At 40.8% G+C, this 24412-nt stretch overlaps 1 protein-coding gene and 1 long non-coding RNA gene across 2 annotated transcripts in view; both read left to right on the plus strand.

Moving 5' to 3' along the window:
• Window positions 1–4465: 4465 nt before the first annotated feature.
• On the plus strand, window positions 4466–10796 carry LOC136360543 (uncharacterized). Its single transcript, XR_010743470.1, has 2 exons — window positions 4466–5304; window positions 9932–10796. It is a non-coding gene; the product is annotated as an uncharacterized lncRNA (long non-coding RNA).
• A 1064-nt stretch (window positions 10797–11860) lies between these two features.
• MANBA (mannosidase beta) overlaps window positions 11861–24412 on the plus strand; it is a 52191-nt gene continuing 39639 nt past the window's right edge. Inside the window, 4 exon segments of the mRNA XM_066317870.1 lie at window positions 11861–12087; window positions 20529–20623; window positions 21121–21226; window positions 23165–23335. Coding sequence (XP_066173967.1) covers window positions 11905–12087; window positions 20529–20623; window positions 21121–21226; window positions 23165–23335 — 555 coding nt within the window. The 5' untranslated portion in view covers window positions 11861–11904.

A 24412-nucleotide genomic window follows, 5' to 3' on the forward strand; every position in this document is an offset into this window, starting at 1 on the left:
TTTAATGACACTTATTTGAGAGTGAGTTTAGAGAAAATGTCAAGCCTAGACATATAACGGGGAAAGAAACTAGTGTTCTTTCTGCAATAATTTTTTTATGATTGCTTGCTATATTTACTTGGGCTTTGAATTTTAACAACATGATTGCAGTCGGTTTTTTCAAGTTTCACTTGAAGAACCTTGAGTGGTTTTAAGCACAAAAAAAGTCTTTTCAGGATGCAGGAAAAACTTGATCTATAGTATTGGTTAGGGATTTTTCTGTTTTTTCTGTCTTCTGATGCAAACAGCATCTGTATTTGTTATGAGTATACATACACACGTTTTTGAATGCTTGAGTAAAATTCTACTCAGTTGCACTTTGCCATAATTTTTACGTCAAGATTAGAGATGCTGACTTTTTCTGAAAAGTCTGGATTTAAGCAGACCACAGCAACAGGCTTTAGTTGCTTTGGAGGCATGGAACTAGAGTCTGGCAGATCATTAAAAGAGAACCAGTTAGTAGATGGGTGTGCAGACATACAGTACCGGTCCTGTTAGATTGGATAGTTACTTATGCAGGTGGGAGTTTGCATTAATCAGCAGATAACGTGAGGGTTTGAACACTCACAGCCAGAAATGTTCTAGTAACTCCCTTGTGTTATATTTTGCAGCCTGCCTTTAATTTTTCTCTCTTTAATTACTTTATTTCAGACTCCTCTTTGCTAAAAAAAGTAGTGATTAACAGGCATTTTCATCTGAAGCAGATACTTCATGTCCATCAAATGTGGCTGATGATGCAGAAGTCTTCAAACTGCATATCCCGAGTAAAGCTTAAAGCATAGTTGGAATTCAGCTGAAGATTTCTTGCTGTGTTTATAGCTGACCAAAAAAAAAAATTAAATTGTTTTTCCCTGATTCATTTGTATTTTCATACATGAAAATGAGGCTAAGACGAAACCCTCTTTTAGTTAAATTAAAAAAAAAAAAAAAGCACTGGAACAATGGAATGAGGTAATGCATGATCAATAAAGGATCTTCAGGAATAATGGTTATTTTTATATTTATTATAAAACACAGACTATACTAATTCCTTCAAATGTAAAAACAAAACGGTACTGATTGGATTTATCTGCTTTCTGGTTTTTGTTTCTTGGTGTCATTGAATGGATGGTATTTTATCCCAGTGCCTTCAATATAAATATAAAGTAGGCATAAATTGAACACTTGCATCACATCATGATAGGCAATTGCATATTTTAAAAGGTAGATGGAATTGCAGCTAAAATACTTTCGGTATTAGGCTGAGGGCTTGTATTTTGGCAACAATGCAGGACCAATGCAGAGAAAGCATGGGAACACAGGTAACAAATCTGAGTAAATACGTGATGTAAAGGGAAGGTACAGAAGGTAAAGATAAGCTGCCTGTATTACTGTGAAGTAAAAATGGGCTGCTGTCAGTTCATGTGTTCCAGTATAAAAGCAACTGGTTTCAAAATACTGTGAAATAAGATAGTTGGTAAATTATAGTTTTAAGTGTCTATCTTGGCCTGACAGAGAACACCAATTCAGGATAACGCTTAACTGGAAAACCAGTTCAGAGTGCAGACAGACAAGCTCTTGCAGGCATGTGTTCAGTGTAGAATAGTTCCTTAATTGGTGTTTGGGATGGTTTAGCTGATGCCCACAAACTGACTTTGCATTCTTGGTTAATGCAGCAGTAAATTCTGCAGTAACTTTGGTCTGCAGTGCATTTAGAAGCAAGCACTCAGTCTTTTGCACGGATAGTTCAAAGTTATCTGTCTTTATTTCTGTACTGCAGTGGTTGGTTTAATGTCAATCAGCTGTGGGAGAAAGAGTTCAGTAGCTTCCAGATAAGCAGGAGTACGGGCTGTAACTATTTCTTGAGCAGCTGTCTGTCTCAGGTAGGTTGGAAGAGGTGCCAGAAGTGAAACAGTGGATTTGAGAGGAAAGTTTTGTGTAAAGTAATACTTTGGAATTTCTCTGGTAAACATCCTTGTTTGCCCAAAATAGCTTTTGTTTGTTTGGGGTATTTTTGCCTATGCATTAGAAGTATTGGTGAGACTTCAGTATCTTCTTCGAACAGTGAAGGATTTTAATTCATGATGGGACAAAGCTTTATCAGGACACATAGTTGATCAGAGTATATTGGTTTTCAACAGCTTTTAATACTGATCTTTGATCTCTAGGGTGGTTCCTGTGCTCTGGAAGAATAGGCTCCTCTCTTTAAATGGCTTCTACTGAGATTGGTTCCCCTTCAGGAGCTTCAAGCAGAAATACTTAAGCCCTGTACTTGGGAGTCCTAGGTTTGGCAGATTACATAATTCTGGCTTTTGCCTAAACTTCATCAACCTTCATATTAATTGTGCATTGTCCCATCACAGACTTAATGTACAGAGCATGAACAGTTGCTCATAAGATGGTGATACATTATTCGCATGGGAGGAATGCTAGCTGTAGAGCTGGGCAGCTGGCTTTGCTCTGTCTGCTGTGGCAGACTAGCATTGTGGAGACAGAATTTAAAAATGCCTTTACTTTTTTCAAGGATGGGAATTCTGACTCAAGTTTAGTCTCAGATGTGATCTCATGTTTCATCAGGGAGAATGCAAAAATTAAGCTGTTACCTGTGTTTTGAAGAGCTATCTAACGGGTGATGTTCTCTGAGAAAGCATTTGTAGACACTTACGGTAGTTTCATGTATGCTGAAGAGAAGAGAAGAGAAGCCTGTGCTTATTTTTAAGTCAAGCCTGTTTTGGTTTTTTTCCCCTCTGGCCAGGTAAGCCTCAGCACTTCTTATCTTACAGTCTTTGATGCTAGTCAAAACTGAAACTGTTCAGTCATGAGTACTTGGTGGGGGGTGGGGGGGGGGGGCGGCAGTTTTGTTCCGTTTGGTTTGGTTTTGTGGGGTGTTGGAGTGTTCTAGGGAACATTCTGAAACACAACTTTCTACTGAACGTGCAACTCTAATTCTCTTGAGATCTGAAGGAGGAACTGCAGTTTGCGACCTTAGAGAACCTAATGCGAGTCTATAAGCCCTTCTTCCTGGAAAATTTATGAAGGTAAATAGTGGCGATCTTTATAGCTCTGGCAAAAATCACTGTTCAGTGTGAAGCTGTTAATTCTTTGGGGAAGGGTACTCCTGCTCAAACAAGGTTTGCAGATTACTTGCCGTGGTGTTAATCATGCTCTGATAATGAATTCACAGATACCTCAGTAATTGGGAGATCTATTCAATATAACCATTATTTTATTATTTTTTTCTATTGGAAGGTTTGGAATGCTTTTGTTGGAGTAGGATCTCTTCATAAGGGTCTAGATTTTGTGCCTGTATTCAGAAGAACATTAAGGAGAGGATCCCTGTTAGTGATTGTAGGAGATCTCAGGTAACACACTTAGTGGAACATGGTAGTGATATTTTTCTCGAATGGATTAGTGCTAGCTGAAGAATTGAATTTAATATTTGGGAATGCATGATGTTCAATCTGTGTCTGCAAAGAGTTGAAGTACTACACCTCTCAAGCATGTCTGTCTGGTCTAAGCTCAGAAACAAGCTGCCAGAGCCCAAGTGTAGATGGTAAGTCTAATCAGCATTAAGAGCAAACTTTCTTGTGTAAACTGATTTTATTGGCTGGTTGTACTAACTGCTCTGCTTTTACAGTTTGAGTTGTGTTTCATGAGGATATCTCTTAAGTTCTTGTTTACAGCCTGATTTATGCTTCCTGAGAATCCATTCCAAATTCATTGAAAGCAGCACTTCAAGGTATCATCCCACAATCATAAGCAATTGAATTAGAGAGGAGGTAGGTAGATTGCTGCTACTTAACTTAGCTCTTTTTGTCCTCTCCTGCTTTGTATGTGCTGCACTTCACACTCAGAATTACTGTTTTAGTGCAAAGGATGTGAATTTTCACAGCCTTAACTATTTATTTATAAACTGAGAAAGAAGTAAAAACCCCATTATTTTTGGCTTAACTATAAATTATATGAGAAAAGCTTTGGGAAAATGCAGGTAGCCCTGAATCCTATTTTTGCATGTAATACTCTTTCCAATACTGTAAGAGTGATGTAGAAAAACATTGAAAATTTTCAGAGTGGAAACATGAAAAGACAGGTTTGTGGAAAAGCATTGAACAGTTACCTTGAAATTTTGGATGCAAAATTTAAATTGAGGCAGGCTTCCCCCTCTTTTTTTTTTTTTTTTTAATGTGACTGATGTGGCATCTTAATATCTTACACATACATTATGCTGTGCTTTACAAGGGGTGGGAGGGGGGGGGAAAAAAGGAAGGTGAGAAGTTGCCCTTTGCTGTTCAACTGAAGCTACATTTCTGGTTCCCAGGGCAGGAGACCAGATACAGAAATAGGTTATAGTTGATCAATCAATCAGTTTGATCAGTTGATCAGTTAATCCTAAACTTGTTTTCTTCCCCACAGCCACCCAGCCATGTACGTCTTCACCCTTTAGAGACCTAAACTTGTTTCTGCCATATACACTTGCCCTGCCAGATAGGGTTTCTCTTTGCTGCCTTCCCTGATCTGAAGGGGAATGCCCTTCACGTGACTTAGCTAGGCAGTGCCTGGAGACTCTTTGAGTGCTTTAGTTTATGAGCCAATATTTTGTACAATTGCTAGAGCAAGTAATGCCTCTTGAAGTGCAAAGCATGAATGAAAGGGGAAGGGGTAGCAAAACCTTTTACTTTATGATTGCAGTAGTTTCAATTGGGGGGTGAGCTTGTAAAAATAATGAAAAAAAATAGATAAGCTTCCTTACGTTTTTAAGTTATGTGAGTACAGGTAAGACAAAGGTCATGTATGTATCAGGAATCTGGAGTGAAGATATACAGAGACAGAGTGAAGGGTGAAAGCTCAGTGTTGTAAGCTTCAGGTTTTAAAAAGAAGTTCCCATGAAGCATATGCTGACACATCATGAATAATTTAGGGTGTGGACAGAGGAGAGGGCAGCCAGCTGTACTTTCTGAGCCAGCTGCAGCAAACTGATAAGCTCTTCTCAAAAAGTTCTGCTAGGAGGAAGTAGCAGTAATAGTTGGTGGTTACAAGATTATGGGTCATTGCCGGGAAGCTGGAAGGATAAACAGTGGATCAGCATGTTTGCTAATGAGAGAACACAACAAAAGAGGTCTTGAAAAGCCTCCAAATTCAAGCTACCACCAAGATGTTCACTAAACAATGAGTGGCTTTCTTATGTCAGCATTAAGCTGTCTACTGCTAACTGGACAGCTGGAGGTGGCAGGAGAAGCTTAGTTGTACCCTTCTGTGCTCCAAGTAAACCTTCATGTGTCTGACCAGGTATGGAGGATGCCAGAGTGATTATTGTGGAGAAATCATTACTTGTCAGCTTGCTAGGCATATTGAAGTACTTCATTAGACTGAATTGCCTAAAATAGCTTTTAAAAATAGTTTGAAGTGTATTTTTGGTGTTACTGAAATTCCTCAGGGCATTTCCAGGCCTTTAAAACTGAATTTGTCAATATGACCACTGTTGATAAACTGTACTGAAAATACGCTGAGAGAATCAACATAACAGAATCTTTATTGAGAGTTAAGTACTCAGGATAATTTTGCATCTTGAACCTTCTAAGTGCTTAATAACATTCTGGAGTCATGATAGCTTCCTGTGATGAAGAAACCATTTCATCAGAAAGCCATACCTTTGGAAATGATTGCTGTATGCTGTTTGTTTTGCTAATATGTAACAAGTGCCAAAAGCTTAGGTGGCTGTTCACTTTTCAACACACTAATTAAAACTTCAAATACCTTCAGAATATTGTGTCACTGCTGTGAAATGTTCTGTAGAGATCAAAATGTATGCTGAATGTTTAACACAAAGTTTAATTGAAGTTATATAGTATCTTTTGTCCTTTCATTAGATATACACTAGTTCACACTAGCTGAAGATCTTTGCTTTTGCTGAAACAATCTGGGAGGAGACTGATTCCAGGCAGTGATCTCTTGTGGTATATAGAACCTCTCTACAGGCTGCTATTGCCTTTGTGCTTATCTATAGTCCTCATGGTGAGAAGAGTTCCTCCACGGAACAGTGACATTTGTTGCAGCAATCAAAGGCATAAGGACTAATTCGAGCACCAGATTATTTGTATCCACTGGGCTGAGAGTTCTACTGTAAACAAAATGTGTGTGAGTAGTCTTTTAGCCAGGGCCACTCCCTGAAGAGGTCCTTTCACCAAGGACTGAGCTGAAGAGACAAGGTTCTTTTCAAATCCCTAAGGTTCTTTTTAAAATGTTTCTAGCCATAAAACTACGGCTTGTCTTCTCTTCTTCCAGTGCAAATACCAGAATGTTAAAACTCTGACTAGTACCAAAACAAGAGATATAGTCAGACAGTATGAGAGGACACAAGGAAATGGAATGAAGGTGTGTCAGGGAAGTTGAGGTTGGATATTAGGAAAAGGTTCTTTACTGAAAGAGTGGTCAGTCACTGAACAGGCTCCCCTGGGAAACGGTCACAGCATCAAGCCTGACAGAGTTCAAAAAACATCTGGATGTTACTCTTAGTCATATGGTTTAGTTTTATTCAGTCCTGAAAGGAGAAAGGAGTTGGACTTTTGATGATCCTTATGAGTCCTTTCTAATTTGAGATATTCTCTGATCCTTGCAGTACTCTTTGTGTACTGCAGTAATCTTTTCCTTTTTGTTGCCATGAGAATCAAGCACATAATGCCTTTTTTTACCAGATGGGTGTATATATAAAGTAGTATTTTTAGTGCCGTTTGTGTATGAAGTCATTTGGAAAAAAAAAAATAGAGCCCATATTAAAGTATTCCTGTTTTATGAATGTGCATGAGTCAATTTCTGTAACTCTTACTCCTGAGACATTTGTACCAGTGCAGCAAGTGATAGGGCATGTAGCTTCCTGGACTGCATGAGGATGTAGCTCTGTTATGCAAAAGGATTTTCACTGGAATCATTCAGACAAGGGAATATTTTTCCTGTGTAGCCATGCTCTTCCCTTATGCTGTTGCCTAAGTGGGGCTTGAGTTGATTCAGTGAGAACTGCATTGATTAAGAATTCTGGAAATTCTTATAGGTGATTAAATAAGCATTAAACTTTCAAGAGGAAAATAAAGTGTCTCTTGACTACCCACGCTTTTCAGTAAAGTTAGTGTGAATATTTTCTTGTGCTTGCATTAGAGTAACTTAGATAGAAGTGAAGGGACAGAGTTTGTCCTAGTGCTGCAGCTAATAGCATTAACCACATTGAAGGTCTGAGAAACAGAGGTCCTGCTGCCTCAGTGGTTTGCTTGGAGTCACTTGAGTTAGAAAAAGAAATGCAGCTCCCAGCTGTTTCAGCAACTCCAAATCCATTTACATTTAGTCATCCAGTTTATCAGCTACAAATATTTGTTGACATTCTATTCTCTTAATACTCACCTGCACAGAAAACATTGATTAAAACAGTAGGCTGGATGTGTGCTTCATATGTAGTGTGATCTATCTGGTATGTCCTGCTCTCAGCTGGTAGAGTGCCAAGCACACAGGCTCAGTGAAGCCTCTCAAACTTCTGTCATGGGGGAAACAGTTTGCTACCTACAGATACTCACATTTTAAGGGATTTCATTTTAGGCATTCAGGGACAAGTTGTATATCGTACTGTGGTCACAGACAGTCTAGTTTTAAGCCTCTAAGAAAGGCTAAGCAACCTGTTTCATAATGTCTGCATTTGTACTGATTTTCTGTAAGTGCCAGAGAATCAGTATGTTTGAAGTAAGTTTTAATGAGAATTGAAAGGGAGCTTGGATAGCACCGTACAAGACCGTGAATTTGCTGCTTATGAAACAAAGGGTAAATGGCGATGATCCGTGTTACATCATCTTATAAATAGGCTGGGATTGTTTCAAAATAGTTTATAAAATGAAGGGAATAAAAGCTGTGGGAATTCTGCCTTCTAAATAACATGACTTTAAAAATCTGGCCATGCTAGCTTTGAAGATCCTTAGGCTTTTTGTGCCTGTTCTGTGGAAGACGGTGACCTGACACCTATATACTTTGGTTTAAGTGCATCTCAAAGCAAGATGTTATGCAGAGGTAAAAATAAAGTCTTTTGCCCCAGCATGCCTGATGAAGGAGATACTCAAGACATCACTTATTTTTCTCTATGAAATTTTAAAATTATTATTACGTAGTTTTTGCTTTTCCCCTTCCATTACAGCATTTGTCTGGAGTAGCAGCTTCCTTTCTACATACTTAATTTTAATTACCCATGATTTTTAGTGTTGGTAATTTTGTTTGCTAAAGAAATCCCCTTGCAGTGGCCTACAGACTTTGCCATAATTGTGAAAAAAACTTTAGGCCTGCCATTTATATTGTCACTTTGTATTTTGCTCATTATGACCTAGTAAAATACTCTCTTCTAGTGATGTATTAATAGTATCCTCATCTAAAAGCAATCCTAATTTACTTCCTCATTTTATTTTTAACCTCCTTTTGGATGCAGTTTAAGATAAGTACAGAATAATGTCCTTTAGAAATCCATAGCTGGAGAGCTCCCTGCATCATATTGTCTTTACTCCAGTATAGTGTAAATTTCTGTTCTGTCCTGCACAGTGGTTCTGTTCTGCAGATGCAGTCAGAAAACAGGGGTCTGGTGTCATGTTGAGGAACTTCCTGAGGAACTTGTGAGGCCTTCTTATGGATATTCTGTGCTGCCTGAAGGTATTTACACTCATACAAACATGTATACACTGATATTGCTGCATCTGTAAAAAATTCCCTGAGGTAGATGATGATCCTTTAGTTGCTTTGCATCTTTGAAAAATGGTCTGTGGTGGTGGTATCTGCAGCAGCACACAGTTACCGAAAGAGAGAGCATGCCCTGATAAGCGTGTTCACTGCTATGAACACAAGTCCTGTTTGCCTTCAGAGGTGTTTACCTTCAGCAGAAGAATGGTACAGGATGGACAGGTGGGGGCAGTAACATCTTAAAGTACTGCATTCAAATCTGTGAGAACCTCTTTGTTTAAAACCTTCACATGAACTCATTGAATGTGAATTAGAGGAGAAAATAGCAGCAGCCTGTTGTAATGACAGAGATTGCATAGCATATGGAAATAAAGGACATCTGGATTAACATGGCAGAATTTGGGCAGCTACAGTGGAACTGCTCTGAATTTATTCTAATAGAGCCAAAGGCATGGTTTTGCCTTCAGCTTTTTGTCTTAGTTGATAAAGAATCTCTGCTTGCAATATCATAAAGTAAGAATTGTAATAACCTCTTAAATTTCAGAAAGGGAGTTAATATAGTACACAGTAAAAGAAAGTACTCGGTTTATCTTGTGTCTTAAGATTTGAAAAGATGAAATCACAGCCTTTAAAATCCATATCTTGAAACAGCAAAAATGTCATTTGTTTAAAAATACCCTCAAACAAAAAAAAAAAACAAACCCTAAAACTGGGACATGAAAATGAGACATGATTTAACTTAATTATAAGCCTTGAACAAGGAAACAGCATGTTCTCAGAATACTTAATTACAGCATTGTCTTTAGGCTGAGGTTTTTTGGTGTGTGTGTTGCTCCAGTCAGTCTTAAGCAGAAAGAATAAAAGGCAAAATACGGAAGTACAGTAAACATCTTGAAATGCAGTTTCCTTCATACTGGGAAGCTATCATGTGACTTGCTGGAAAAGATTTATTTTAAAAAAAAGAAAAAGCAGTTGTTTTTTGACAGCTGTAAATCTGCTTCTTGAGAAGTAATATCCTGTAAGATCTCTCAGGCAGCACTACAGTATTTAAATGGTTTTAGTGTTGTATCAGTGACTAAGGAAAGAACACTGAAAACATCACTCATTGACAGATGAGGACAGAAACAGAGTGAGGCTTTTTACTATTAATGTATAATAATTTTCTAGTCTGCACTATTAAAGGTGAGAAGATACTAATTTTGACTGACTTCTACAGCATGCAAAGCCAGTTGGAGTAACTCAATCTAGGATGATAGCCTTTGTTGGCAATCTCACTGAAAGACAGCTGGGAGTTGAACTGAAGTGAGACCAGCATTTCAGTTAGTCGGTATATTGAATGTGGCTTACTCTGTCTTAAAATTACACATATGGTAACTGTTCTAACAGCTAAGTTTCTGCATGGCCTTCTGGCCAAGTGTGCTTCCCAGGTATCCCTTTTTGAAGTTGCCAGCAGAAATTTTTCAAGAGAAAAAAGATCAGCTACTGTCTTTCTCTTTGAGTCAGTATTTTCCAGAACTGCACCCCCTCTTGTGCTCACACAGGTAAAAAAAATTACCTGTGGCTGGATTATGTATTTCTTATTGTAGGTGAATGGAAGGACTGGCATTTTTATATTGTCTTGAAACGAAGGGTTGTCAGATCTAAAGGATTTGCATCAAAAATATATAGGCACGTTGGCCATGTTCAGTCATGAACAAAGGCAAATTTAGGGTGGATTCTTACAGTATGCTGAAATAGGTGTGTGAAAGCCAGGAGCTAAAGCAAAACTCTGGTATTCTGTTCTTGTCGTGCACAGCTTCAGCTGGGGTGGGGCTGGTGTGAAACATTCCCGATTCATGGAGGTGAGCTAGAAGGCCCTGCACCCCCTGGTGCAGTGGGAACAGAGCATGAAGTACCGTGGGTGTTACACCTGGACATAGCTACGGCTGTGAATGAAGGGATTAACCTAGCAAGGGGCACACAGGAATGCTACAGTGGGATTTGAAAACCATACTTTCTTGGGCGATGATGTTTCTGTCCTTTTGCAGATGAAATTGCTTAATTTTTATAAACAAAATCCACAGCCCTGCTTTATGAGGAAACCACAGTACTTTGAGATGTCCATGACATTTGCTACGCTTTTATATGCCTCTGTAATTTTATGGAACAAAAGGATGTGGAAGTCTGAGGCCATATAAAAGCCTCACGACTCGAGGGAACCGATATTGAGAGAAACGCACAAGGGTGTTGTCACAGCTCTTCCCCATCCCTTTCCGCTTCCCTGCCGTTTCCTAGAGCTCCGAGTGCGTTTGCTGCATTTGAGAGATCCGTAACCGTGTTAGAGCTCCTCTCATCACTGTCCCGCCGTGCCTCTTGGAGAAAAAAAGAAAACCAAGCCGCCCCTCTGCCGATGCGCTGGGGCCGGGCTGCGCGCTCAGGGCTGCGCGCTGGGGCAGGGGGCTGTGCGCTGGGGAAGGGCTGCGCGCTGGGGCAGGGGGCTGTGCGCTGGGGAAGGGCTGCGCGCTGGGGCAGGGGGCTGTGCGCTGAGGGCTGCGCGCTGGGGCAGGGGGCTGTGCGCTGAGGGCTGCGCGCTGGGGCAGGGCTGTGCGCTCAGGGCTGCGCGCTGGGGCAGGGGGCTGTGCGCTGGGGAAGGGCTGCGCGCTGGGGCAGGGGGCTGTGCGCTCAGGGCTGCGCGCTGGGGCAGGGGGCTGTGCGCTCAGGGCTGCGCGCTGGGGCAGGGGGCTGTGCGCTCAGGGCTGCGCGCTGGGGCAGGGGGCTGTGCGCTCAGGGCTGCGCGCTGGGGCAGGGGGCTGTGCGCTGGGGAAGGGCTGCGCGCTGGGGCAGGGGGCTGTGCGCTCAGGGCTGCGCGCTGGGGCAGGGGGCTGTGCGCTCAGGGCTGCGCGCTGGGGCAGGGGGCTGTGCGCTCAGGGCTGCGCGCTGGGGCAGGGGGCTGTGCGCTCAGGGCTGTGCGCTGGGGCAGGGGGCTGTGCGCTCAGGGCTGCGCGCTGGGGCCGGGCTGCGCCCTGGGGCCGGGCTGCGCGCTGGCAGCCGCCGCCGGGGCGGGAGCGCTGCCGTTGTCGCTCGGCGCCGGGCAGGGCCGCGCTCAGGCCGCGCAGCCGCGCTGCACCGCCCTCAGCAGCGCCGGCGTCCTTCCCTCCCTTCCTTCCTTGGAAGCGCCGCCCCAGCTGGCTGCTCCGGGCGGCTGTCGCCATGGGCCGCGCCGCGCTGCTGCTGTCGGTGCTGCTGTTGCCGCTGGCGGTGGCCGCGGGCGGCCCGGAGGTGCTCAGCCTGCGGGGGAGCTGGCGGCTCCGCAGCGGGAACGGCTCGGTGTCGCTCCGAGCGGAGGTGCCGGGCTGCGTTCACACCGCGCTGCTCTGCCGGGGCATCATCCAGGTACGCTACTCCGAGAGCCGGGCCCTGGAGCAGCCCTTCCCGCCGTGGGCAGCCCGCCTCGGAGGGGAGAACTCAGCCCCCCAAAACACAGCTCCGTCCCGGCAGCTGCCCGGCCTCTGCAGGTTTGGTTGGCATCGCCGCGGCAGCAGCCAGGCTTCGTTTGGTGCCTGCAGTGTCCTCAGTCCCGCATAAGGCCGAGGATCCAAATGGAAACTTTGCAGTATGTGAGACTGTGGTTTAGACACGCAGCCGAGGTGCTGACACCATATACCCGCAATACTCTCACAGCGTGTAAGTCGTGCTTACCTACAGTGGTACCTCAAAATAATGAAAAGCTAAGTTTAGGGATTTCAGGCCCATGCCATTAAAAAGCCCTTTTAAAACTTGCAGGGAATATCAGAACGGATCATATACACCCATTCTGCGTAAGGAAAGTATAGTCTGAAACAGAAGAAGTTAAATTTAGAAGACTTAACTCCTGCCTTAACACTATGAAGAAGCTTTTCTGCTTCTGTTTATGCTTGTCTCTATTAAATTTTTATATTTATAAAAACACAGCAACCACTTTCTTGGACAAATTTTCAAAACTGCAGTTGCAGATGGGTAGCAAACTATTCTGATATTAGCATAAAGGTGCCTGTGACTCAGACGTGACAAGAAGCATGGCACTATGGATCATTGTTGAAATAAGATGCCCGTTTAAAAGGAAACAAGGAAAATGAAACATGTACCCAGAACAAGAAAAGAAAACAGTGAAGTTAATAGAGTCATCTATAAAGGTGATAAATACAGTTCTGTGCTGGAATATGTAAAATAATGTTCTATGCTGAGAGCATATCATATTATGCCTCCTTTATTGTGGGCCTGATGGTGCAGTTCTTGTGCATCATTTATTTTAAAAACACATTCTGGATGTATGCATGTTGTATTTCCTATTTCTTGGATTTTATCCTTCAGTTTATTATACTCTGATTAAAGTTAGAGAGGTAAAAGGAGAAAGTGGGCAGGATAATTTTAGCATTTTCTGTGTTGGCACAGGTTGGGAATCCCAGCACTAATTATAGATTCCAAAGAGTGTCACCGCCAGATACAAAGCATCAACACTGGAAAAAGAAATATGCGATGAAGAGATAGGCGGAGCTATGATGATCTGTTGTTTTAACATCTGTCTGCTGAGTGATGTGACATCTTGGACGTTGAGAATTAAGGTTTCAGAAGGGCTTTTCTATAGTTTTCAAATGTGCTAGGAGCAGGGGGACTTTATGTGGAGGAGCGGTGAAGGGAACTGTGCTGGTTTCTCTGATACAAAAGTGCACAAGGTAAACTGAACGTCTGGGATGTTTGGTTGTGCTGGGAGGTGTTGCTGCAAGAAGTGTGAGTAATCATCCAGGAGAAACTGTGACCAACGCACTGACTCAGACACGCAAGGCAGTGATGTAATGAAAGACTCATCTTTAACTACTCACACGCAGTACGCTTACGAAGTGAGAAGATGTAATTGCTAGTTTAAATGCATGGCTGCAAACTGACTTGTAATTTAGCAGTATATTTGGAAATGAGGATCATGAACTCTCATGTGCCTGGGCAGAATCCCAAGCCTGCACAGAGGCATGAGAGCTTAGTCAGCCAGCTGGGCAGCAGTGGGTGTTTGGCTAATTAAATCGATGATGGTTGGTTGTGGTCACTTGGAACATGTTTACGTGAATACAAGTAAGAGCTTGCTCCAAACACTTGCTGGTAGAGCTGAGGATGAACCCTGCTGTGGAGTGGAAGGTGTTGCCAAGCTGGTGGTGTTGCTGTTGAAGTGCTGAGTTAACCACAGTGGTTCACTAGTGTGGTTCCTTGACCTCTGGACTGGACCCAGCTGGTGTCTGGCTAGTTCCAAGCTCAGAATGAGATAACCTGTTTCTATGTATAGGTGTGTACAGGTAACTCAAGGCCAGCTTAAACACATTCTTACTCAGTTTAGCAAAGCTCAGTTTGCAGAAAGAAGCATTCACACAAATTTGCACCAGGATAACTAAATTGTTTCAAAATCACATTTTTGTTTAAAAGATAGAATGCAGCCTATATCAAAACAGGGGAGCAACCTTTGCAGATTTGAAATCTATTGCACATGGTGTTAAATGTACTGAATCCGTGTCACCATAGTTGGTGCATTCTGCAAAGCAGCTTGCCTGGGTTGTTTGGGGGGAGTCAGTGACATCATTCATTACTGCAGTGTGAGGCTTCCTGCTCCAGAGGGGGGCTCAGCTCTTTGTCCTGAGGTTTCTCAACTCACTGAATATCAGCAAAGGTTTCCAAGTACATCTGCCTAAAATGATCTTTCTATATTCCTATTTATTCGAAACCATGCACACTGCCCTAATAGTAGAGATATAGAGCACTGGTTGCTCCAATTTTTCAGAGTTCATTATCTCTGGAAATCAGCCCCTTTTGGTGTTGTGTCAAATATAGAAGTAGGAGATTTATTATAGATGCTTAAATACAGGTTTTGGTCTTAAATATTTTTTTTTTCATTTGCTCCTTTTGCTCTTTGCAATGGAATATAGGATCTTTATTCATCTTAGAGAAGATATCACTAGATCAGTAACCCAGCTTGTAAACAAAAGTATAGATTGATCTGAAAAGCTGTACCAGGAAATAGGAGAACAATGCTAGTAGGAACAAAATCATTCTGGATAGCAGGACCCTCTGTGTTCAGCGACCTGGTGAAATCTACATGCTGTTTTTCTGTGTGATTTGCTAGTGGCAAAAAGCACTGCATCCTTTGCTATTGTATCTGTGAGATTTTCAATGAGTTGGCACCCAAAGCAGAAATTTAAAGCAAAATTTGGAAGAGCCTACTCCAGCAATGTAGCTTAGTGGGCATCTAACAACAAGGGGAAGGAGAGCAGCAGGGGTAAGCTGATGAATATTAAGTCTTCAGAATGTGGTTTAGATTGCAAGACTAGGCTGCAAGCAATTTATTTATCGTTGTGTGGTTCATTTCAAATTTAGGTCAACACACAAAGTGTTTTTGCACTGGGGTGCTCTAGCTGATTGCGTGTCTGTAGCCTTACTTTAATCTGCTGTTCAGGCCATACACTTGAATTGAAAAACATCTCTCTGACACTGAGGGTTCATTACTCATCTCTCTGGATCCTCTTAGCATTTGTTCTGGAGATATCTTTACTCTGGCTCATAAAATATACATTGGAGGAACATGTCTTTCTGAATGCACCAAATACACATCTCTAAAAATGCTCTTGGATAAGACACTTGAGTTTCCTACCAAAGTATTATTTTCTTCCATGTTCAATCAGCATAGTTCAAATGCTGGATTAGCTTTGATAAAAGCTCTAGGGCCAGGAGATTGCATCAGAGTATGTGTTTGGCTTGTTGTTTTAATAACATTTTATTAACACACTGTAGCTCTTACTACTGTTTACATGTTAAATTAAAAAAAAAAAAAACACTTGAGAAATGCACATAGAAAAGGGTAATAGTTACTTGCATAAAGTTGGAGCAAAGCTTTGTTTTGAATGCAGGCATTTTACAAACTTGCAGTGAGTCTGTTTCCAACCCTGCAGCTCTAGAAAAAGATTTGCCAAAACCATTTTGTCTGAAGGTTTTGCTTTTGACCACTGCCAGTGTTGTATTTTCTTTCAGGCACTGTTCTGGTAAGCCATATATACCCACAGGTAACTTGCTTGTTAAGTCTGTGTGATGGAAATAGGCATCCTCTATCACATAACATCCAGGTTCTGCATGATGCCGTTTCTTGCTGGCAGGTGACTCCTGTAAATTTTCAGTTCTGAAGAATATGGATGTTGTAGCTAGATTTTCTCATATGCCAGCCATTTGTGTTTATACATAAGACTGTTTTGTCCTATTAGTTGTCACTTGGACTTGTATAGAGTACTATGAGAGGTCTGCAGGTGTGATACTGATACAGGGGGTGGGTAACACTGCATTTTCTGGCCTGTTAGACAAGGGCATGCACTTGACAGAGAAGCTAGCAATGCTCTTGGTCATACTTGGATATCAAAATTTGTTAGAAGAGACAGAAGTTTATGAACCCCAACTGATAGTTCCTCATTTCTGGAAAGTACTGTGGTTTTCTGTAGCTTGTTCTGCGTTTGTATAAAATATGCTGTTGTTTATTTTCTGACACTTCATCATAACTTAAATTTTTTGGAGAAGGCCTGTTTGGTATTTGGTTTAACAGTTCCACTGATATCTTATGGTTCTGTTCAGCTCAGATGGCATTCATTGTTGGAATGGTTGCTTATTGTATTGTTTTCCACTGAAATATAGGTGCTCTGCTGAACTGTGAGAACATATCTGCAAACATTCAAAAGTCTTAGTAAAACTTAGCATAAATATTAAAGGACATTTAAGTTTTTCTTTCAAAAACTTGTAATGTTAAAAAAGATAAGATTTATAGTGGCTTGTTAAATATATCAGAGTATTCAAGTATTATTAAGCAGTGGGTATTAGTATGTTAACTCTTTAGTCGTATTTAGCCTAGTGTTCTGCTGTGACAGAACACTGAACAATCTTGATCATTGACAGTGACGTTCAGTTTACTGCTTTCTGGGAGCAGCTACTGAAAGTTAGTTACTTTAGGAGGAACTTCCAAAACTCACACTCGAAGAGTATGATCCATTCATCATTACTGTTAGTTCGGCCTGACTTTCAGGCTGTGAAAATTATATAAATGTCCTGGCTGCTATTGCTTGTGATGTCAAGGAACACATGGATATAGATAAGTATATATTAACTATTTAGCTTTCAGTCTGAAGTCGCTCGTAGTGGAATCATTCAACTGTACATCATGAAACATCACTTGCAAATTTTGTTTTGGTAATCTCTTACACCATCAGAATTTTCTTATGGTGTACCATGATAAAATATCAGCAGAGTTAATTTATGAGAGAAGAGCATGCAAGGTGATTTCAAATTAGATCATAACAAAAGCAGGGTAAGGCGAAGGAATCTGGTTTTTGTTCTCTTTCTTAAATTTAATTTTATTACATGCAGATCTTCCACCTGGGTACAGCTGACTCTGTCTGGTATCATCCAGGTGTTTGTGCCATGCCCCTGAGAACTCCTGGAGTGTGGGGGGCCAGGAGGTGTCTCCCTTCATTGGGCCAGATGTGCCTGGCATCACTCACTCACTGTCTCACTTGGGCTTGGAGCCTCACTTCTCGCGTGTTCATTTCTCATCCATTTCCTGCTTAACAGGAGAAGCTCTTAGTTTATATCACCGTACCTTTTCAATATCCCCTTAAAATCTTTGCAAGGAGAAGCTTCCATCTGGGCGCTGGCAGTTCCTTCATTGTGGTGCTGCCAGTGCTTTTGAAGTCCTGCTGATGTCCTGTTAGTCGACCTGGAAATTGCTTCCTTTTTTATAATCTGTAGTAGGGCTTTTAACCTCCACTTTTGAGGTTTGCTACTTGCTTACAGCGTCGAGGTTGGGAGCAGGGAACAAACAGGCTTGAATGCTTCAGATTTTCCCCCCAAATTGCAGGGAGCAGGAAAATGCAAGGCTGTTATGTTTGGTGGGATCTAAAAATAGCTACAGTTGAACCCACCCCTCTATGAATTGCTTCCAGGAACACATTGAGCTGTTGAAGTATATTTAATAGATATACAGCCTATTTCCTGTCTTTCAATTTCTCCCTGTGCCTTTAAGCGTTTTAAATTTGTCCTTTTTTTGCATGCATTTTTCTGAACTAAGCCTTTCATTTTGATGAGAAATGATTTAACGTGGGATAAAATTCTGTTTCAAAGAAATCCAAACAATTTGACTTACATGGTTACATCTTCCAGCACTCAGAACAGTTGTATGAAATAATGAAAAAGAAAATAACCTCACAAGTGTATTGGCAAAGTAATTATGGTTTCTTAGAGGACTTCTTTGTGATTATGCATTTGTCCTGAACCTTGAGAATTGTCTTAAAAGCATTGCTTGAACATTGCCGTGACTGATTTTACAACAATCACCATTTGTCATGGTTAAAATGGTTAACCAGTGTTTAACATTTATCACCTTTTCTGTGTGATGTATGAGCTGTCTTACTGGTTAGGTAGCAATGATACCAGTAAACTGTTATGCTTTACATGAAGGTACACGGAACTGTGAGCTTTCCATCTAGCAGTGTGGATGCCTGTGAGTCAGAAGGGCTAATTTGCACCTTCTGTGACACCTATTTTAGCAGTCAGCGCATTTCTTGGAAGGCTTTAGACTAGTAAAGAGGAAAGCTCCTTCAGGAAAAAGGATCTTCAGTACGTACTGATATTTAAACATGCCACTCTGTAAGCTCTTGTAAGAGCCCATTTGGCAATGATTTCTGCCTCTGATAAAATATTCCTGCATTTCTGCTGCTAGTCAACCAGTTTTGTGTTTTCCAGAAGTCAGGACTTTGCTCATTAACGTCTGGGTCTCTGTGTTTTGTGGGAGAAACGGTGCAGGTTTCTTTTGTGCATCTTTGCGGAGGCACTGATGCTGATTGTTTGACCATTAAACAAATGGCTTTACAGTCTGCTGTTGATCGTGCATTTGCAACTTTCCTCTCACACCTTTTGTTAAATATTTCACACATACAAGTGGCAAAGATTGAAATTTAACATGCACATTTTTCAAAGCATAATGTGAAATAAAATAGTATGTAATGTTAAATACGAATATGTATGTATATGTAAATCTATATAAGATGGTATATAATGTTAAAGCAGGACTGTTGTTAAAAATGTGCTTTTTAAACTACATTTTGTGGGGTTTCATGGTCTCTGACATTCGATGCTTCCCTCTCATTATCTCAGTACAGGGATCTCAGTGGAGTTTTTTTCATGAGCCTAAATTTTGCATATTAATATGCATTTCTTGGCATTAACTTATGCATCTTAATAAAAGTCTGAGATATGTTCAACAAAAGTAATGAAATGAATGTCTTAAAATTCAGTAACAGTCCTGTATGCTCATGATTACTTAACTTGTAGAGAATACACTGTATTATTGTTACAGAGATCACAGTTTTACTCAGGTGACAAGGCTTTTCCTTTATGACTCTTCTCTTGTAGTGAGAAATTTGAGTGATAGAGTGTGGCATGTAGAGGCAGTGTGACAGCTTTCCCTCTGTGTGAGCCCAAGGAATGATGTTTGTATTGCTGTAGGACTCCAGAAGGGTCCTGTGCTGCTGAGGAGAGTCACTTAGATGTTATGATTTTGTTCTGCTGTGTGAATAGGTTTATGTGTTTATTACAGAGCCTGACCCTGTTAGTTGTAAAACACATATGAGCTATTAAACAATTTTTTTCAGAAGATTTCAAATCCCAAATGTCGTTACTGTGCATACTGACTCCTGAAATGGGAAGAAAAATTAAGTTCTGGCAAGTAGGGGAAAAAAAAGAAAAAAAGCTGGGCAGATTTCCTTCAGTGTGACTTAGGATATTCAGGGTGGGTGGTTAAGTGTGTCGGTACTGTTCGAACAGTCCTATGAAAGCAAACCCTAACGCAGTTCCCCTCTCTCTGAGCCGGGGTCAGTCATGCAGGTCAGAAGAGACTGGCCTTTGTTTTGGGGCAGCAGCTCAGCCTGCAGGGGCTGGAACAGGGACCGGGTACCTGCACTCTGACACGGGATGGGACACTGTCCCCCTCTGCTGCCTTTGTGTGAGGTGTGAGGCCATGGGGTAGCGGGTCCTCTAACCTGGGTGAGGGATGTGGTGACCTGCTGTAAGGTAATAAATACAGCATGAAGCCAGAAAGGCCAAAGATGTAGCTTGGACCAGCTGTGCCTTCTATTCTTCCTAGGTAGTGTGGTTAAAGGGATGGGCACGTTTGGTGTAAATGCAATACTATTCTCAAAAGTCGTCATTTAGTTTTTTACCAAAACCAAAATTGTGTTGCTTCTCCTTCATCTCTTTCTCCATCCCTCCACATACAACAATTTCATTTATCCTTACCGCAGCAAGCTGACAAGGAACAGCTGGATTATTTACAAAAACTTTAAACTTGAGATTTGTTCACTGCTGTCCCTAGAGGCCTAAAATTCTGTCTTTGCCTCTTAAAACTGTAACAGTCTTAGTTTTTCCATAATTATGAGGGTGATCATGTTTCTGTTCCTCTCATTATGTCACAAGCTCTCTGGATTTATTGGTTAATTTCCAGACCAGTAGTTTCTTGTGTAAAAACAAATCCTGCTACTTGTAATTTGGGTGATTATAGCAGACAGGGTTTTGACCTATATAAATTAAAGTAAAATATTACTAAAGCTTTACTTTCACGTAAAATTTCAAGGGTGAAAAGGAATATCAGGACTAACTAACTAAGGTGGATTTTGCATTTGCAGACTGAAATAAGAAGTGTCCGTCTAATGGGTATTGTGGTGCTTTTTATGCAGTAACAGTATTACTAAATAAATCTTGTAATTTTCTTTTTGTTGGTCTATTACTAGGATCCATACTATAGATTTAATGATGTGGTGTACAGGTGGATCTCACTAGATAACTGGACTTACAGTAGGACATTCAGAACTCCTTTTGATGTCAGGTATGCAGTAAAGATATGCCTAAATTAGTTCTGTGCCATCTTTTATGCAGAATTGCAAGTTAATCCATCATCTCAAAATCTGCTTAATACTTTTGTATCTGATAAAACAAATGATGCAATCATGTGCAGCTGCAAAGCTGTTGCTACAGAACACTTCAATTGTTACTTTTTTCTTTCTTTCTCTAATTGATTGTTAAAAATTATTTATGAATTGTCAGCTGAGAAAAGATAATATTAGGCTAATAGAAAGTTATCTCATATCTGGTGGGTATGTGAACCTGCTGTTTTCTTGAACATGCTGACTCGAGCTACTTCAGCTGTCATCTTAATTTGACTATTTAAGGGTACAGTGTAGCCACACTGAATCAAATGTTCTTGCAGGTAGCTGAGGCAACTGCTGGTATAATAGTAATACACGTTTTTACGTTGTCTGTCTCCTGTGTGTTTTTAACTCTAGGTATTCTGACAGTTTTTCACACGTATGTTTTCTTCTGTAGAAAGTGGCAGAAAGTGAATTTGGTTTTCGAGGGAGTAGATACAGTAGCACAGATCCTGCTCAACAATGTCACTCTCGGGAGAACAGACAACATGTTCAACAGATATGTAAGTAATGTGTTTATTTCTGAAGGTGCTTCTGTGTTTACTTCAAGGCCCTTTTGTTCTGAGCACTTCCAGTGCATTCAGGCACCCATAAAAGTAGGTGCTTGGGTGCAGAAAGTGTTAACCTGAGGAGTGCATGTATAATCAGGTAAATGTTAGAAAGGGCAGTGTACTTACCTTTTCACTAGCAACAGGGTCGTATCTAGAGAATGTGCCTTGTCCTAAATGAGAGAACCAATGCAAGAGGATCAATTCAGCTAATAATGTGTCTTACTTCTTGGGATCTGTCCCAGCTCCAGGAAAACATAAGCTTAAATCTATTTTATTTGCTGTAAATCTGCTTAATTTGTGTTAGAATGCTTTACATGTCAATACTGCAATGAAAATGCACATGTTGTAAAGCCTGTGTAAGTGTTTTCATGCTTTTGGTTTTTAAAGAGGTTTATTTTTAATATAGTACTTTGGATAACATTTTCTTGCATTTTTGAGCTTCACTTATGTCAGCATGAGGTATTTGTTACAGAGTGATCATGAGAAAGGCAAAAACATTCAAACTAATTTTATAGCTTTAAAATACAAAATTATTCTGGTTTTAACATAAGGATCAACCCCTGCTTTTATCTTATAAGAATAAAAAAATCTGAAGAGTTAAAGGAAGAATGATGGTGAAATAACTGAATTACAAATGAAATCTGGTGTCTCCATATCTCAGCATTTACCATTCTGGCAGGTTTTATTGCAGAGGCACTGAACTGAGACATAAGACATTCTGCCACCTGGGTCTGTATGACCTAGGACAAACTACTTCATTTCTCTTTGACTTAGTTTTACTATCAGTGAAATCAAAAATTTCTTAGAGCCTTTATGAAATTGTAATTATTTACTGTTTGGAGGGTATCTAAAGGTTTGTCAGTAGCAGGCTCTGTAAAGTTAGGGAGTGGTATTATTTTGTCCATATTTCTGCAACTTGATTTTGTATCAGATTGTAACAATTCATGAAATAGCCTTCACTGTAAAATCAGGGTGTACTGCATTAAGTTGAGTCTGAGGTTGCTGTGACCCAGGCTTGAGACTTGTTCACCTGTTCCACATGGCAACAGCATCTGCAGGAAGGACTCTCTGAAGGCTCTGGAACAGGGAATGCTATTTGCTTTCTAATTTCTTGCCGTACGCTGCAGAAGTAAGTGATTTTAGCTGGGCTGCTCCCAAATTAGAAAAAGTTGCCAAGACTTGACTTTTCACAAATGTGCACTCTGAGGAATAGATGGGTATTAGCATTGGAGCCATATTGCCTTGATAGCACAGGGTAATTCTGAAATGGAACATTTCTCTTTTTCCTCAGCCACATTGAAGGGGATTTTGTGACCTGGTGAGGAAGTCCCCAAATGCTTCATTTGGAGCAGGAATAGAATGTGTGCCTGTACATTTGGGGAATGAGAATGCAGCTCATTTCATTTTGGGGAATGAACTACGGCTTTGCAGCATTCATGGACAGGGCAGCTCAGTGCCTTGTGGTGAGCTGGCAGCACAGTGTGAGCTGGGAGCACTCCTGTATGGAGCTGCTTTCTGAGTTGCAATAAGATGTCTTCTCAAAAATGCACGTGAGTTCTGGATGCAGAAGGAGAGTAAAGATTCTCTTGCTGTCCTTGTCCTTCAGGCACTTCTGTGTGCAGAGTGCTGCAGCCTGCAATGAGAGCTTGGTGTGAGGAAAGTGATTTTCCCAGAAACATGTCCTTCTATCTAGAACATTCCTGTGTATTTTCTTTTTTTCAATTTACAAAGTAGCTTTTCTTTTCCTTCAAAACCAGAGCACACTGAGACTGTATTTCAAAAACTTTTGAATAATATATGTATGGTATTAAAATCCCCATGTAATAATGATTATAAGTCTCATATATAAATGTCAGCACTGTAATGGTTTTGTTCTGTGTTTTGTCCTAGAGCTTTGATATTACCAGCGTGATCCAGGAGGTCAATTTTGTTGAAGTCCGTTTCTTGTCAGCCGTTTCATACGCAGCAGAGCAGAGCAGATGTCACAAAGCTCACAGCATCCCCCCGGCGTGCCCTCCACCTGTGCAGAATGGAGAGTGCCATGTTAATTTCATCAGAAAGGTAGGGGCAGCATTGTCTCTCTCTGGCTTCAGGCTGGGAAAGGGGAATGCACCACAAGCTGTCCTTAGTTGTATTCTGAGACCTGCAATGTTGTTTTAAAAGTAGGGCATATTTTTCATTTCAGCTTCCTTCTCCCATCCCCCCTAGAAACCTATAATCTTGTATGTTGACAATGCAAGAGTCATGAGAAGGCCAGGCTTCATATCTAAGCGATAAGAATGTTTAAAAGGCTGTTTCCATCAGAGTCAACAAGGAGACCTGCTACTAAGAGGGCAGGATAGCATTGGGAAATGTGTAATCATTACATTTTGATTCACTGGATGGGTTTAGCAATGTATGCTGACAATAGAGTTCACTGTTGCAAATACCAGTATGTATTGCCAAGGCTGTAAAAATCTCATCCAAGCAGCTTTGTGAGTGTTTGCTATTGCTCATGTTCTGTGCTATTTATACTGGGCAGCTCTGGCATGTCCCAAGAAGTGTTATCTAACAGGGGACCTGTTCTCATTAGTGTTGTCAAGTGTGAATTACATGTACATAGTCAATGAAAACAACAGTGTAATATGAGTGAAACTTAGTAACTGTGGTTTAAGATATGGCTTCTTTGCTGTTAAAACTTAACTCAGGGCAAACTATCATTTGAGTAACATCTCATATACTTCTGATAGCTTTGCAGCAGGTAGAGGCAGATGATCTTATTTTCCAATTTCTCTTTTTGCGTGTGTTTGCACATTTTTCTCCACTTAAATGCCTTTATTGTTAATTATTTTCAAACTTTCTAATAAAGTCCTTCTAGATTCTCCTAAAAAATGAGTAGGATCCTGTAAATTTAAACCTGGATATAATTTCCTTTAAAGTTTATTAATTTAAACAGGGACTCCATGCTGTCCTGGAAAGATCCTTTAGGATTTAGATGCTGTCTTTATTTCTGCTTGCTGCTACTTTTATTTTCTCTATATTTTAGAAAGCTTATTAGTTTTTCTGAGCCCAGTGTGTTTCTCAGAAATCAGTGCAAGGAGAGGCTTGGAAGGAATAAGGCACTTACTCAGCTGTATTCTTACTTATAGAGCAAAAAAG

Source organism: Sylvia atricapilla, chromosome 4, assembly GCF_009819655.1.
Source record: "Sylvia atricapilla isolate bSylAtr1 chromosome 4, bSylAtr1.pri, whole genome shotgun sequence".
NCBI classification, from domain to species: Eukaryota; Metazoa; Chordata; class Aves; order Passeriformes; family Sylviidae; genus Sylvia; species Sylvia atricapilla.